This window comes from Rhineura floridana, chromosome 18 (genome assembly GCF_030035675.1).
Source record: "Rhineura floridana isolate rRhiFlo1 chromosome 18, rRhiFlo1.hap2, whole genome shotgun sequence".
Lineage (NCBI taxonomy): Eukaryota > Metazoa > Chordata > Lepidosauria > Squamata > Rhineuridae > Rhineura > Rhineura floridana.
This window is the reverse complement of record NC_084497.1, coordinates 10,727,948-10,745,036: the sequence shown is the minus strand read 5'-3', so window position 1 is coordinate 10,745,036 and position 17,089 is coordinate 10,727,948. Positions and strand designations below refer to the sequence as shown.

General features: G+C 52.5%; 1 protein-coding gene across 2 annotated transcripts in view; it reads right to left on the bottom strand.

The window, feature by feature from the left end:
- Positions 1–11,578, bottom strand: part of LOC133372293 (excitatory amino acid transporter 1-like) — a 31,296-nt gene extending 19,718 nt beyond the window's left edge. The window contains exons 1-3 of one of the 2 annotated variants that reach the window (XM_061600674.1): positions 11,329–11,578; positions 5,509–5,598; positions 391–648 (exon numbers count right to left, since the gene is read on the bottom strand). In XM_061600674.1, coding sequence (XP_061456658.1) covers positions 391–607 — 217 coding nt within the window. In that variant the 5' untranslated portion in view covers positions 608–648; positions 5,509–5,598; positions 11,329–11,578. The remainder of the gene's footprint in view (positions 1–390; positions 649–5,508; positions 5,599–11,328) is intronic. The other variant, XM_061600673.1, reaches the window with a different exon arrangement.
- Between the last annotated feature and the right edge of the window lie 5,511 nt (positions 11,579–17,089).

The window sequence follows — 17,089 nt, the reverse complement described above, 5'->3', positions numbered from 1 at the left end:
CCCAGCTGGAAATTAAAAGACGAGTCACCTCTGGGTTTCTAGTTTGCTAGTTTTTTTAAGTGGCTATTAGCCTCTTCCCGTTCTCAGCCATCTTGTTGCACTAGAAAATGTGTCAATCCAAAAAGGCCAGCTACCTGCACAAGCCTCGATATCCAATTGTCGCTTAGGGCTTTTGCCTACCTTTGCAACAGAAGTGTCCAAAAGCAGCTCACGAGCAAAACATAAAATAAAAAGGACACCGCAGCAAGGTCAGAAGAGGGCTGGGTTTGGGTTCTTTTGAAATCTCCCTTGCCACATTGGGGCCTTGGGCACACCCAGCTGCAAGTAACCAGAGGTGCCGACAGCCCTGCCCTCCCACCCTCCAGCCACACTGGGCTCCCCAACTCATACCCAGCAGGACGGCCAAGACGGTGAGCAGGACGAAGGCGTTTCGCTGCAGGAAGCCCTTGACGCTGTCCCGGGTGACGCTGTACATCTGTCTCCGGGCCCGGGCCGCCTGCTTCTGCAGGGCATGGCGGACGCGATGCACCCGGCTCCCTGGTCCGAGTTCCTTGGAAGACTCCTCGTTCAGGAAGAGGCTGTTGGCGTGGATCTGGGGCTCACCCATAATCGGGGCTCAGCACCCTGATGTCCCGGCGTCCCAGGACGCTGCATGGGGAGAAGTGGAGAAGAGCATGAGGCGCCGAGGGATGGGCGGCTCTGTACTCCTCAACGCAGCGACCTCCATCCCGCTCCCTGCGCCTGGGGGTGGCAGGGGAAGGACTGGGGCCGCTTGCCAAGCCGATATGACCCAGAAACACGTCAGGAGAGGGCTGTGCTCTCGGGGAAACTGATCCGAAGACTGCAAAGGGAGCGCTTGTTGGACCCAAGGGGCAATGCCCCCGAGTGCCCCACAGACATGGAGGCCACAGGTCTTTGCCAAACCATGCACAGGTATACAAAGTGTGGCCACAGGCCTATCTAGCCTAGTATTGCCTACTCTGGCTAGCAGGGGTTCCTCTTTCCTACCTTATGGTACCCAAGAGCCTTTCCACTGGAAACTCTGTACCTGGGGATGTCTGCATGCAACACAGGGGCTAAACCCCTGAGCACTGGGCCCTGCCACCTGCCCCTGTTGGGAAGGGCTCTGAACAAGAATTGTTTATTTATTTATTTCATTTATAGACCGCCCATAACGAATAGCTCTCTGGGCGGTGTACAAAAAGGTTAAAATACAAAATATGACAATAAAATCAAACTACACACAACAACGTTATAAACATTTAAACATTTAACAGTTAAAATGCCTGGGAGCATAGCCAGGTCTTAACCTGGCGCCGGAAAGACAGCAGCATAGGCGCCAGGCGTACATCTTCGGGGAGGCTGTTCCACAGTTCGGGGGCCACTACAGAAAAGGCCCTGGATCGAGTAACTATCCTCCGGGCTTCCCGATGAGTTGGTACCCGGAGGAGGGCCTTAGATGCTGAGCGAAGTGACCGGGTAGGTTCATAGCGGGAGAGGCGTTCCACAAGATATTGCGGTCCCACACCGTGTAAGGCTTTATAGGTCAAAACCAGCACCTTGAATCTGGCTCGGAAGCAAATAGGTAGCCAGTGCAAACGGGCCAGAACAGGTGTTATATGCACTGATCGGCTAGTTCCCGTCAACAATCTGGCTGCCGCGTTTTGCACTAGCTGAAGTTTCCGAACTGTCTTCAAGGGCAGCCCTACGTAGAGCGCGTTACAGTAATCCAGTCTAGAAGTTACCAGAGCATGAATAACTGAGGCGAGGTCATCCCTGTCTAGATAGGGACGTAGCTGGGCTACCAGCCGAAGGTGGTAGAACGCATTCCTCGCCACCGAGGCCACTTGTGCCTCAAGAGACAAGGAAGGATCGAAAAGAATCCCCAAGCTACGAACCTGTTCCTTCAAGGGGAGTGTAACCCCATCTAGAACAGGGTGAACATCCACCATCTGGGCAGGGAAGGCACTCACCAACAGTGTCTCAGTCTTGTCTGGATTGAATCTCAGTTTATTAGCTCTCATCCAGTCCATTATCGCGGTCAGGCAACGGTTCAGCACATCCACAGCCTCACTTGATTCAGATGAAAAGGAGAAATAGAGCTGCGTGTCATCAGCATACTGATGGCAACGCACTCCAAAACTCCTGATGACGGCACCCAGAGGCTGCATGTAGATGTTAAAAAGCATGGGGGACAAAACCGACCCCTGAGGGACTCCACAATGGAGAGTCCAAGGTGTTGAACAATGTTCCCCAAGCACTACCTTCTGACGACGATCTGCCAAGTAGGAGCGGAGCCACTGCCAGGCACTGCCTCCAACTCCTAACTCCGCGAGTCTCCCCAGAAGGATACCACGGTCGATGTTATCAAACGCCGCTGAGAGATCAAGGAGAATCAACAGAGTCACACTCCCTCTGTCCCTCTCCCGACAAAGGTCATCATACAGGGCGACCAAGGCTGTTTCAGTGCCAAAACCGGGCCTAAAACCGGATTGAAACGGATCTAGATAATCTGTCTCATCCAAGAGCACCTGGAGCTGGCCAGCAACCACCCGCTCCAAAACCTTGCCCAAAAAGGGGACATTCGCCACCGGTCTATAATAGTTCAAGTTATCTGGGTCTAAGGAAGGTTTCTTTAAAAGAGGTCTCACTACTGCCTCCTTGAGGCTACCAGGGACTACTCCCTCCCTCAAGGAGGCATTTATCACTTTCTTGGCCCAGCCGGTGGTCCCAGCCCTGCTAGCCTTCACTAGCCAAGATGGACAAGGGTCCAGAGCAGACGTGGTCGCCCGCACCATTCCAAGCACCTTGTCCACTTCCTCAAGCTGCACCAACTGAAACTCATCCAATAATGAAGGGCAAGACCGTGTTCTGGACACTTCAATGGATTCAACTGTCATAACATCAGAGTCTAGGTCCCTACGGATGCATGCGATTTTATTTTGGAAGTGCCCCGCAATGTCGTCACAGCGAGCTTCAGATGTTTCTATGGTATCTTGAGGACCAGAATGTAAGAGTCCTCGTACAATCCTAAAAAGCTCTGCTGGATGGCAGAGAGATGTCCTAATAGAGGTAGCAAAATAGGACTTCTTCGCCGCCCTTACCGCTTTCATGTACGACTTAGTGCAGGCACTTACCAAAGCATAATTGCATCCATCTGGAGTTCGCCTCCATCTGCACTGTAGCCTCCTTCTCTCTTGCTTCATCACTCTCAGCTCCGGGGTATACCACGGAGCTGTATGAGCTCTGCAATGAAGAGGGCGCGCGGGAGCGATCGTGTCAATAGCCCGGGCCATCTCCGTGTTCCACAGTTCGACCAAGGCCTCGACAGAAGCACCAGTACTATCAGCTGGAAAAACTCCCAGGGCCCTCTGAAAACCAATAGGATCCATAAGCCTCCGGGAGCGGACCAACTTAATAGGTCCCCCACCCTTGCAGAGGGAAAGAGTCGTCGTGAGTCTAAAATTGTTGCCAATTTTCTCTCCAGAGAAACACCTCTGGGAACCAGTCCCCAGGAAGCACGGATCCCCAGCTCCAGAAGGCTGGGGGGGGGCAGGAATGCTGACCATTGGGCTCCCCCCACATCTGGTGGCTTCCTGCCAAGCCCCGGGGGCAACCAGCTTATCGCCTGTGCACGGAAGAGCTGGGAAATCCCTTTCAAGTTATTTGAGGGGCTGCCAGCCAGAGGCAAGCAGCCAGCAACTAGCTAACACTGCACCAGGGAAAGCAAACGTCTAAGCTCCAACCTCTCACCCTAGCCGCAAACCCTCCTTGGAGGAAACCCCTTGGGCCCACTCTGGCACCCAGCTCCTTCCATCCCTCCCACCTTTACTGTCTTTGACAAAGGTGGCACCAGCTCAGACAGGAAGACACAACCCTAGGAAGCTGCCTTAATATACAAAGTCAAACTCAGGAGCCAGTCTGGTCCAGGACTGTGTGCACTCACTGGTAGCAGTGGCTCTCCAGGGTTTTGAGGCAGAGGGACGTCCCTGGCCCTATTTGGAGCTGCCAGGGATTGCACCTGGGACCTTCTGCATGCACAGGCGGAGCTCTGTAACTGAGATATAGCCCTTGCCCTTAAAATAAAGAAAGGTTCTAGTCCTCATGGAAGTCAATAAAGGGCCAAATTAAATAGGAAGACGGGAAGCTGCTTTATCCCGAGTCAGAGCACTGGGCCACATAGCGCAGTGCTGGCTATGAGCCCCTCCCTGCAGGAAATGATCAGCACAGCCACAAAAGACACCATGGGCCAAAGGTTCAATTAAGCGCTACTCAGAGCGGAAGAAAAATACAGCTGGTATAGCACAGTGGGGAGAAGAGCCTGGCTAGGAGCAGACCCGCTGGAATTAATGAACCTTAGTCATGTCTATTAACTTCAATGGGTCTTCTCTGAGTACGACAACTGAATACAATCCATTGGATTGCATCAAACATTAGCCCCACTCAGAGTTGTCCCACTGAAATCAGGGGATGTGTGTGACTACCTTAGGTCAACTAATCTGAATGGGTCTATTTTGGGAAGGATATAACCACCTGCAATTAATGAGCATGGCTAACTGATACCGATCTATTTAAATAAGTCTATTCTGAATAGAACTTAGTAGTATAAAACCCCTTTGTCTTTATCCAATTTTAATTTCTAACATTAAAAATGTAAATGGACTGCCTTCAAGTCCGACTTATGGCGACCCTCTGAAGAGGGTTTTCATGAGGCTGAGAGGCAGCGACTGGCCCAAGGGCACCCAGTGAGCTTCATGGCTCTGTGGGGATTCGAACCCTGGTCTCCCAGCTCGTAGTCCAACACCTTAACCACTACACCACACTGGCTCTCATTTCTAACATTACAGCGGTTTTTAAAAATAAATGTTGCTGTTCTTGTAGAAAACAGCAGGGAGTAGAAAAAGTGTAAGGCCAAACAAGAGATGGCTTGATTCCATAAAGGAAGCCACAGACCTGAACTTACAAGCTCTGAACAGGGTGGTTCATGACAGATGCTCTTGGAGGTCTCTGATTCTTAGGATCGCCATAAGTCGTAATCGACTTGAAGGCACATAACAACAACAACAAGAAAAAGTAGGATCACTCAAATTAAAATAGTCATCATAAACCAGCTCTTGCTAACCACCCCCCCCCCGCTGCACCTGCAAATAACAGCAGTGGTCCCATTTTCCAGAGGAGAAGACCGAGGCACATGGAGTGCAATGGAGCAGAGTGCTTCAAGGGCGCCCGAGGACACGACACGAGAGTGTGCCAAGCGTCAGCCGGCACAGATGCCAAGAGCCAGGACATTTAAACAGCTGCGTGGAAAATTACAGCTTCACCTGACATGCCAGTCAGTGGCTCCACTTTCCAGATCCACCTCTGCAAACCACCACCCCCAAAAAGAAAGGAAAAGCAGAGAGAAGCCTTCCTCCAGGTGACAGAAGCAGCCCTGCAGAGGTCACCGGCAACCGCCCTGCTCTGGGCCAAGCGCAGCCCTGGATCCTGCCTGCAGCCAATGCAACCCACCTGGAGTAACACAGTCGCCACTCCAGTCTTTTGTCCCAACAGACAGGTGGGCGGGGGGGGCATCCTCTGGCTTCCCCACTTTCAATTTCTCTGGCAAAGGAGACAAAAAAACGAGGCAGGGTTATGCTTCAGGGTGCAGAGGAGGAGGAGGAGGCTTCAGCCTGGCCCGGCTCGGGCCAGGCCTGAGAAGGGCTGCACGTTCCTCTGGGACACCAAGCAGGGATTTTAACCATCCAGATGCAGGAGGAGGAAAATAAGGTGGCCAGGAGGAGGTTGGGGGAATCCTGCCAGACTGAGCCCTACAGCAGGAGCGGGAGAGCCTTTTTCCAGCCCAAGGGCCACATCCTCTTCTGGGCGACTATATGGGGGGCCACTTATTTATTTATTTATTCATTACATTTGTATACCGCCCCATAGCTGAAGCCAGTGGTAGGCAGGGCCAGAGTTCATGGATACATCCCAACCAAGGGAAAGGTGTGTCGCCTCAAAAGAGTTCTGAGGGCCAGACAGGGAGGCCTTGAGGGCCACATTCTCCCCCCTGCCCTCAACAATTCATCTGATCTACTACCATGTCTCATATTATATATCTGATGTTCATTTAGTATTTACCCTTGAACTGTACCTGAATGAAACAATTTATTTATTTACAATAAATAAATAAATAAATAAAATTATTTGCCTGTTACGCTTTTGCTTCCAGTTTTTATTTTGGTTTGTAACTTCACACTTATTTGTACTCATGGTTGAAAATAAAAATCAGTTCCTCAGAGCATGAGAAAAACCCTCACTGGAACTCAGCGAAAGGTCCATCTGTCGGTCCTGGAACTCTGCTTCCAACAGCACCCACAGAAATGCCCCTGGGAGGTTCACGGGCAGGGAACTGAAGCAATGTGGTTTGACCCCATCATTTGGTGATCACAGGTAGACTGCACCCATACACAGAGGCTCCACCACAGAGGTCACCTGAGCCTGTGAATAGAGGCTCGATTAACCCGTCAGAACCTCTGCTCTCCACGAACTTGTCTAAATCTCTCTTTTTTTTAAGAACCATTGCTCAAAAGTTAGCCACCAATGCCATATGTTGTTCGGCTACAAATGCCATGGAATTTCAAATCTTCCCCTCTTCCCTGCCCAAAATGCGGATTTTTAAAAAGTACAGTTTTGGAGCTGGGCACATTTCCACAAGCCAACCAGAGCCATGGAAACACGTAGAGTGACGCAGGAGCCGACGGCATTACAAGAGTTTGTGGGGACCCAAATGCCCTCCCGTACAACACAAACACACAATCCCCATCGCAACTGCTACAAGGCAGCCCGGATATCAGCAGGACAGAGATCAAATCCAGGGCACCTCTAGAAGGAACATTGAGAGCGGAAGTTTGCCGGGGGGATCACACCCCAAAAACACTTGCAGAGAGTTTATAAATGCCCTGCAAGTTGCTAGAAGCAGGCCTGTAGCTGAGTGATTCTCCAGGTTCTGGCTTCTCCAGGTTCGGCTCTTCTAACTCTAAGCTAGATGAGCCATTGATCTGACTCGGTAGAAGGTCCGCTTCCTATGCTAAAGCTCCATTTAACTAAGCATCTCATTCCCGGCAGGGGACAGCCCAGTCCATGATTTTCCTGCCCGTTCGCTCGGTTTGGAGAGGTCCTTTGGGGGCTTTTGCAATCCTTTTTTGTTTTAATGACCCAGAACAATTTAATATCACCAGCAAATCTGGCCATCTCACTGCTCACCCCTAACTCTAGATTCCCAACTTTCTGTTGTAAAAAACACATACAATGCGGCTAGTACTCATTGTTTTGTTTTCAAACATGAATGCACATGCACGCTTCCTAGGTGTCCGTAGCTCAAAGAATGCTTCAAGGAGCACAGCTTGTAGGATTGGACCAAGATGAAGGAGGTGTGAAAATTGGAGGGAGAAATATCAATAATTTAAGATATGCAGACGATACCGTTCTACTGGCAGAAACCAGTAATGATTTGAAACGAATGCTGATGAAAGTTGTAGAGGAAAGCATAAAAGCAGGACTACAGCTGAACGTCAAAAAGACTAAAGTAATGGCAACTGAAGATTTATGTAACTTTAAAGTTGACAACGAGGACATTGAACTTGTCAAGAATTATCAATACTTTGGCACAGTCATTAACCAAAATGGAGACAATAGTCAAGAAATCAGAAGGCTAGGACTGGGGACGGCAGCTATGAGAGAACTAGAAAAGGTCCTCAAATGCAAAGATGTGTCACTGAACACTAAAGTCAGGATCATTCAGACCATGGTATTCCCAATCTCTATGTATGGCTGTGAAAGTTGGACAGTGAAAAAAGCAGATAAGAGAAAAATCAACTCATTTGAAATGTGGTGTTGGAGGAGAGCTTTGCAGATACCGTGGACAATAATTGGGTGTTAGAACACATTAAACCAGAACTATCACTAGAAGCTAAAATGATGAAACTGAGGTTATCATACTTTGGACACATCATGAGAAGACCTGATTCACTAGAAAAGACCATAATGCTGGGAAAAACAGAAGGGAGTAGAAAAAGAGGAAGGCCAAACAAGAGGTGGATTGATTCCATAAAGGAAGCCACAGACCTGCACTTACAAGATCTGAACAGGGAGGTCACTGATTCATAGGGTCACCATAAGTCATAATCGACTTGAAGGCACATAACAACAAAACTCTCTCTCTCTCTCTGTCTCCGCCACACTGATAAAGCAACGCTCTGCTATGCTCTGAGGTCTGCCCATAAATGACACTGTTTCGGGGCAGCCAGATGCCTCGCTACATACCTCCACAGAGCCTCCTCCCGAGAAAGGAAATGCAAAGGGCTCTGGAGAACAGCCTGCGTGGAATGGTGAGCTGTACTCGCATGTTCTCAGCACAGTCTGACTCCCCCCTGCAGCCCCCAAACGAAGGATCAGAGCCAACCACGTCTCGTCAGCCCAACAAAGCAGCCAAGGTCTCAAGAGGGGAAGCGCGCATATGCGCGCATGTGGGAAGTGGGGAGGGAGCATACTCAATCTGCTGCAGCGTTGTGTGGGAGCCGCTCTGATGCAAAAGGAACACGCAGCTGCCACAGAAGGCAGGACAAAGGCAAACCAGCGTCCCCCCGCCAGCCTTGCATTCAGCTCAACGCAGGCAGCAATGCTGGGGCTGGCAAGGACCTGGTTGTGCGGGGCTGCTTTAGTCAGGGCCCCCCACGGAAATTAAAAAATGGGGAGCAGGGAGGAGAGCGCACCATGATGGCAGGAAATGCCTCTGAAGATCTGGTATTGGGAATAGCCACAAAGAGCGGGAGAGTTGCCCTGACGCTCGGGTCCTGCTCGCTTAGGGATGGCCACTGTCCGAAACAGGAGGCTGGACTAGGTGGGGCCCCTTTGATGTCCTGACCTGGCAGACTGGGCACCCTCAGCTGTGGGCGGCACCAGGAATATCTACACACTGTGCAGCTGGGGGTGTCAAACGTTCACGAAAAGTTTGGAGAGCTCGTTGCAGGAGGGAGGGAGGGGTGGGGCATCAGTCCCCTCGGGCTGGGAGGCTGGGACCCCCCTCCTGTCCCTGGGGTGCCTGGATGGTCTGCCTGCCTCTCCAGGAGACCAAGCAAGCCTGGAGATTTACACATTCCCCTCCTTTCTCTTTTGTTAAGATTGATTAGGTACCGGGTGGCATGACAAATGCTAGTGGAGGTCGCTGATTCACAGGGTCACCATAAGTCGAAACTGACTGGAAGGCACATAACAACAACAAAATAGTGGAATAAACATCTGGTGTGAGCCCACTGCCTCTCTAGGTGATTGGTTCCATATGTGAATACGTGAGTTAGACCCCCATTCTCCAACCTTGGGTCCCCAGATGTTGCTGGACTACAACTCCCATCATCCTTGGCCGATGGCTAAGCTGGCTGAGGTTGATGGGAGTTGTAGTCCGACAACATCTGGGGACCCACGGTTGCAGGACAGTGAATTAGATAGACCAATTGGTCTGACTTGGTATAAGGCAGCTTCCTTGGTTCTTAACAGCCCTGTGAGGTGGGACACTCCTGTCCTCACTGTACAAGTGTGACCTCTGCTGCCAGTTAATAAGGAGAGAGTCAGACATGGCTTTGCATTATTGCTTGACACTCCCTCATCTAACAACGGCACCGCAACAAGAAAGGGAAAACAAGCAAACAGAGTTAACAATACTGCTTTCTAAAGGTCAGGGCGCCATGCAAAAAGGGTGCCTCTGGGCATGTGGAAATGGTATGCGCACACAACCACTGCTTGCCAGAACGGATCTGGAATTAGGGGGCAGGGTTTCCTAGGTTGCTGGAGAAGTTAACTCCTGCCAAATCTGCTTTGCCAGGGGGCAGGCTTAACTGTTTTGAAACGGTCCACCCACCCACACCCAAAGAAACGTTTCCAGATGTACAAAAAAAAAAAAAAGAAAACAAAAGGCAGGCAGGCATTCAGTTCTCCTAAATGCAACAGGCAACCATCTCCCACTCTCTGGATTCAAACCCCCCTTTTCAGTTTTTGTGCTTTACAACAGGCAAACAGAGACCTGTGAGGAAGTCCCTTAGCTTGGGGAAGGGTTTAAAGCCCATCTCAGTCCTTCGGAGGAGGCCGCCAGATCTATTATTTCCAGTGAAACAGAACTCAGTGCCAGAGTGTTTGTTCTCCACGCAGAAGTTCGCAGTGAAGGGAAGGTCCCTTATACAGAGTAAGACCATTGGTCTATCTAGCTCAGTGTTGCCTACACAGACTGGCAGCAGCTCTCTGGTTCAGGTAGGGGTCTTTTTCTCAGCCCTACCTATTAATGGCAGGGATTGGACACGGGACCTTTCAGCTAGATGCTCTAGCCACAGAGTTACGGCCCTTAAGTTTCCAGTCCTCAAGGTTCTGAATAAAGGGCTGATACAACAGGAATAACAGGAAGCTGCTTTCTGCCAAGACTGTTGGTCCATCTAGCTCATTATTGTCTACACTGACTGGCAGGAGCTCTCCAGGGCTTCAGGCAGGCAGACTTTTCCCAGCCATTGGGGACTGAACCCAGGGCCTGCATGAGAGGCAGGTGCTCTGCTTGAGCGGATCTGTCAGTCAGCAAAGCCCAGAAGAGCAGACGCTGGGCCTTTTCTCTGCTGTGGTCTTGTGCCATTATTCCATTTCTGTGTTTGGAAAGTAATGGAAACTAATGATAAAAATATGGACGGATGCCTGGACACAGTAAACCGGGCATGGCCCGATGCGAGTCCAGCAACATCTGGAAGACCACAGATGTTGGAAGGGGACTCCATGATTACGATTATGGCACTGACACCCCCCTTTCCTCCCAAGAGCTGGAGGTCCCTCCCAAGAGCTGGAGGTCCCTCCCAAGAGCTGGAGGTCCCCCCCCACGGCCCTCATTCCCCCTCCCAGCAACACTGTGAGGTAGGCTAGGGCTGAAAGGCGGCTGTCGTCCCTGGGTTTCCGGCTGGGCACTCTAACCACCGCGCCACACTGCCTCTCCGCGGGGACAACCCCCCCATTTCCTTCACAATCCCATGTGATCGCCCCGGCAGCCCCGCAGGGGGCTTCCTTCCACACATGCGCGCGCGCATTCCGCTGCGCGCACCAGGCGCGCGACCCCAAGGCTCCTGAGCGCGCGGGTCCTCCTTCCGTAGACACGCGTCTGCCGAGCGTCGGCCGCGCCACGTGTGAAGGGGCCCCTCAACCTGAGCAGGGTAATCGCGGGAGGCTGGAGAAGCGCGCAACCTCTCATTTTCCCGCAGTGGGGCGGCGAGCGCGCGCGGTGGGGGCTGCTGGAAAGGGGGAGAGGGGCTGCGGATCCTGCCCTACCTTGCCTGGTTGTGGTGGCTGCTGCTGCTGTGGGGGGGGGATCTGGGGTGCTCCGGTGGCGTGCCTTCCTGCGCGCTCCTCTCCACGTGGGAACCGCCGCCGCCTGCCTGCCTGCGCTCCGCTGCCTCCTGGCGATCGCAGGGCGGGGAAGGCGGAGACCGCGCCAGCCAGCCTGCCTGCCAGCCTCCCTCCCCGGCCCGCCATTGGCCACGGGCGGCGGGCGGGTCCGGAGCCTGGCGCGCGCGTCCCGGAGGGCTGGCAAGGATTGAGCGGAGGGGCGGGCCGGCGCGCGCGCGGCGAGGGCGCCTCTAGGCATGAGCAGTGCGCCCCCTGTCCTGCCGAGCCGCCTCCCCTCCGAGGAACCGACTCAAGCCCTACGCGGAGCAGCCCGGGCTGGGGGCGTGCCAAGGCTGCCCTCCGAGGGCGAAGGGCTGATTCGGGCCCATTCACTGCGATGAGCCTTCTCTGGAGTCAAATCCAGCCCGTTGGAGTTCATGGGCCCGAGCTGGACTAATGCTCCCCGCAACTCAGAGCCTGGTCTCGCCTTTGGGTCAGTTCCCACGCTTCCTTGAGCATGGGCAGAGAGCCTTTTCTCGCTCACCCGCTCCGCAATCGCAGCGAGTCTCAGGGCGTGCCGGGTCGGGAAGGCAGTTCTGTGGGCAGCCGCTACCAGGCGGGGAAGGGCTATATACCATTGGAGCCCCAGCTGCTCTGCGTGCAAAAGGCCCCTTGCTCAACAAACCAGGGTTGTTGTTGTTTTTAAAGGGGGGGTGATACTAGGGCTATTAGAGGACCTTGCTGGGGATCCCAAGTGCGGAGAGGAGGACTGGTGCGCTCAGTTTCTGCTTATGGGCTTCCCAAAAGTGGCATCGGGTCGGCCGCTGCAAGAACAGGAGACTGGACTAGATGCCCTCCCTTTGGCCTGATCCAGCTGCTGGTGCAGGGCTCTTCCGAAGCTCAGAGGCGTCAGAGTAAACGCGGCTGGCTGGACAGAAGGAAGGGGCCTGGAGAGGCCACAAGGGTCTCTCTCCTCCGTCCGCTGTGACGGACAACTTGGAAAGCCCCAGGCACCCCCCCCACGCGCAGGGCCCCCGCACCTCTTTGCACGGCAAGAGGCAAAAACGGCTGCACGGAGGGAGCGGCGGTCCAGTCCTTACCCCCCCCCGCAAAGTCTGCGTTCTTGGGCAACCAAATGTTGCAAGAGCCTTGCGCCTTTGCAAGGCAGAAACGTCTGCTTGCATTTCCCCTTCGGAAGCGGCTCTTGTCGCAACAGCTGTGCAGTGAAAGGACGCAGAGGGCGCACCCCCCCTCCAGCTATGTCTGGGGAGGGGGGAAGAGATGCAGGTATGATGTCTTGTGCACAGCACAGGATTTCCCTCAAGCTCTTCCTGGCTCCCCAGCTCTGATGTGGCTTTGTGTGGACAGAATGGTTTCAAAGAAAGCAGCGCACTCTCTTTGCAGACCCTCCAGGCACCCTCTTCAAGTGCAGTTCTTCAGAGCCAGCCTAACCTTTTTTAACTCCACCCCATTCTCCTGCCAAAAAGTTGCTGGGTGTAACATGTGGGGCCCAGGCACAGCCTCCCAGGGGGACTTTCCCCACCTCCTTGAGCGTTTTTGCTTGGCTGGGAATGTGCCCTTGAACTCCCATAATGCCTCTTGGTTGCTTGGATGGGTGGGTGGAGGCGAGAAAGTTGTGTGTGGAGAAACTCATCTCCTATACAAAGGTAAACTTTACATAATTTGCTCCACCCACTTTTGACTCTGGCACCACCCACCACTTGTCATGTTGCCACCAGAAGGGCATGGGGCCCTTGAGGTGAAAAAGGTTTCCCCGCTCCAATTTAAGACTTGCTTTATGAAAAGCTGCCGCCTATTTAATCAGGCGATGCACCGTTTTAATCTAATCAACAAGGTTTTTAAAAGTCAGTGGATCCCACAGATAAATTAGCTAACAGTTGCAACCCTTGAGATCACAACTTTTGGTTTGACAGGAGCTGCCTCCTTACTGAGATTTTTAAGCTACTAGTCCTCATTAGAGGATCCCAGGTCTTGCCCCTCCTCGTCAAGTCCAAACTAAACAGAAAAAGCTGACATCACAGCTGACATTAAGTCCCTCTGTTTTCAGTGGGGCTGACATGATCCTGTGCATCTCTATTCAGAAGTGGACCCCACCACATTCCGTGGGAGTTACTCTTTGGCAAACACACAGGCTAACTTCAACCAGTCAGTGCGTTCTCTGTGACAGTTAACACACCAGCCACAAAAGAGTCTGAAGACACAGTGTGCCGTTCACCAGAAGCTCACCAGCAGAGCCTTCTGTGGCAAGGTGCATCCGCCCATTTTAAGGCATGAGAGCTGCTGCCTGGGAAATCAGCCTGCAAGGGGTTCCTAATTTTAATCGTGACAGGATATAGACCTATGACTGTGACTAGTCCTCATTATTTTGTATACAAAAATGTAAAAGCACAAAAGCTTTTAGCTGACAACATACCACCATGTGGGATTTTTTTTAGGGTTTTAGAGAAAGGGCAAGAGGCAACATGATAGAACTATGTAACATTATGCATGACATGAAGATAGTGGTTTTTCTCCCTCTGTCCATATATTGCAACTCAGAACTATCCAGCGAAGCTGAATGTTGGAAGATTCAGGACAGACAAAAGAAAGTCCGTCTTCACACATCATGCAGTTGGGTTCCTTCTGGGAGGAAGGGCGGGAGAAACATGTAATAAATAATTGTTGCTGCTGTTATTTTAAGCTGCTAGCCCTCATTAGAAGGCCCCAGTTCACCTTGTGAATTCGATCCCACAAAAACCAACCCACTTGGATGGCTTTAAAAGAGGTTTAGACACATTAATAGAAGAGGATAAGGCTACCAGTTGCTACTACCCACAATGGCTACGTTCTCCCTCCACTGTTGGAGGCAGTGTGCGTCCGAATACCAGCAGCTAGGACTCACAAATGGGTAGAGTTGGCGCTGTTGCGCTCAGGTCCAGCTTGGGGGCCTTTTCCCAATGGGGCATCTGGTTGGCCCCGTGAGAGGCCAGGATGCCAGACTTGAGGGGGCCCCTTTGGCCTGGTCCAGCTGTTGAGGAGCTGCTCTTACGTTTACGTCTTGCAGCCCTACAGTGGAAGATGGCAGGATACGGCACGGGAGGGAATCTGATCACAGGCTCTGAATTCCAGGGTGTTTTCTTGTTTTGAAAGCGGGGGATATGAAGATGCTGAGCAATCCTGTTCCAGCTAAACCTTCTAACTCAAAGTCACCATGACTTCTAGGCCACGTCCCGTATGGAGATTCCTACCTCAGTGCATCACACGTCTGAAATAAACGAGGCAGCCCAAAAATAGATGCCCATCACCCTGGGGGAGATGGCATGCGAGTGGCACGCGCCCAGGTGGCGTTGCAGATTGCCAGCAGCCAAAGCGAAAAGGGGACGCCTCTGCCGCCGTCGGGAGCCACGTCCAGGCCTCACCCCCAAAGGGGGTGTCAAGTGTCAAAACTGTACCACGGCAACCCCTTTCCCACGTCAGCTGTAACCATGCACCTGTTGCTCCCAGTTGGGAAGAGAGGTTCACCGCAAGGCTTACTATTAGAAGATGCAATTGGAGCAGAGCGATCCAGCTGCTAGGTCAGAAATGGGGAAGTCTTCCCCAGCCAGAGGGCCACATTCCCTTCCAGGCAACCTTTCACGGGCTGCAAAAGTGGGCTGAGCAAATTGTGCTTTTAACCTTTGCACAGTAGGCTAGCTTCTACGCACGCTTGCACACCCCTCTCTCCTTATCAGGGTTAGAGATGTTGAAGGCTCAGAAAAAAACCTGGGAAAATATTTCCCCCCCCCCAGGCCTTCACAGTTCTAATCAAAGTTCAAGGGCCCATGTGATGCCAGGCAAAAGCACCCGAGCAGGCTGTGAAGCAAGGCCAGCCAGCAGTGCAGCCTAAGCCAAGGGCCTGATGGGTAGGCCTGGGAGAGGCCATATTTGACTCCCGGAGCCTGAGGTTCCACACTCGTTGCTCTGAGTTGAAGAGTTCTTAGTAGCCTTGCAGCCCCCGCAGAACGAGGACGGTTGTATGTCAGTGGATCAGCTAAGCCTTCGGATCCCAGCGGCAACCTTCAGAGCAGCACAGAACTCTTCTTCACACTTGCATTTCCTTTGTCAAGGAAAGGAGTGGACGGCAAGGCTTACCTTCCAGGAGAACGCACTTGCATCTGCTGGGCGATGCGATGCTCCTTCCAAAGGGCCACAGGACACAATTCCCCTCGGCTGCATAACATTAGGCTGGTGGGGGCACTCATTGGCCACCTACTTATGGGGTTTGTGTTGTTTTTAAAAATAAATATGCAGTTACCTGCCTTACGAATGGAGAACATGCAGGGGGAACCCCCAAACGTTGACCAATTAATGCTGATCTCAGCAACGGGTATTCTTTACACAGAGCCACTATTTGAGTGGAGCATCCATGTTCAGAAGCGCCTATCTTTTGAACACCAGGCATGGGGAGGGCTTTTTCGGGGGAGGCAATGTTATTTTTATGTCCAGCTTGTGGGCTTCCAGGATAAATCTGTCCAGCCGCTGCGGCAAAAACAGAGTGCTGGACTAGCATTCCTGGGCTTGATTCCCACCATCATCGCTGCCCACTGGCCACGCTGGGGCTGCTGGGAGCTGTAAGTCCAACATTATATGGAGGGTATTCACAGCCGAGCCAAGCGAAGCCAGCGGGGCCCTCCAGATGCTGTTATTAGGGAGAGGATGAGTCAGATTAATAGAGGATTGCCTATTTCAGCCAGAGGGCCACATTCCCTTCTGTGCAACCTTCCAGGGGCCACATGCCAGTGGTGGGTGGGGCCAGAGGCAAAAGTGGGTGGAGCAAATCATGTAAATTTTTACCTTTGGACAGTAGGGTACTTTCTACACACACACACCTCTCTCTGTCCTCCGCAGGGCAAGCAACAGGCATCACCAGAGTCCAAGTAGACATCCTCACCACCCTCAAGGATGGCTTCAAGCAGGGCTGGTGAGGGGCATGTGGCCTGGTGAGAGCTCCAAGGGCCAGACAGAGGGGCTAGGAGGGCCACATCCTCAGGCCTGAAATTCCCTGCCCCTGGTCTATAACTAAGTCATGACAGGGAAACTATAATGGCTTGATTTCTTACACTTACATTCTCCATTTCTTCCAAGGAGCTCAGGGTGGAAACCAAACACGGTTCTCCCCTCTTGATTTTATCCTCACAACAACCCTGTGAGGTAGATTAGGCTGAGAGACAGTGACTGGCCCCCGAGGTCACCCAGTCAGCTTCCTGCCTGAGTGGGAACCTTGCTCTCCCAGATCCCAGTCCGACACCTTAACCTCTACACCACGCTGGCTTTCGTGCTCCGTGCTCACATGACGGCCACCTCTCTCTAAAACAAGAAGGGGATAGTTGCCACCTTTACGCCCTCCTGACGGGGATTCTGAGAGGCAAGAGGGGAAGGGCCATGGCTCAGTGGCCTGACATTGGCTTTGCCCGCAGAAGGCCTCAGGTCCAGTTCCCAATGGCATCTCTCGGAAGGGATGGAAACGTCTCCCTGTCTGGGACCTGGAGAGCCACAGCCAGCCCTTGTCGACTGTGGCCCTCCATATGTGGCTGGACTCCAACTCCCATCAGCCTCAGCTAGCACAACCACAGGCCAAGGATGATGGCAGCTGTAGTCCCACCACATCCAGAGGGCCACGGATGTTCCCCGAAGAGATCTCTCCCAGTACACAGCAGCTTCCTCT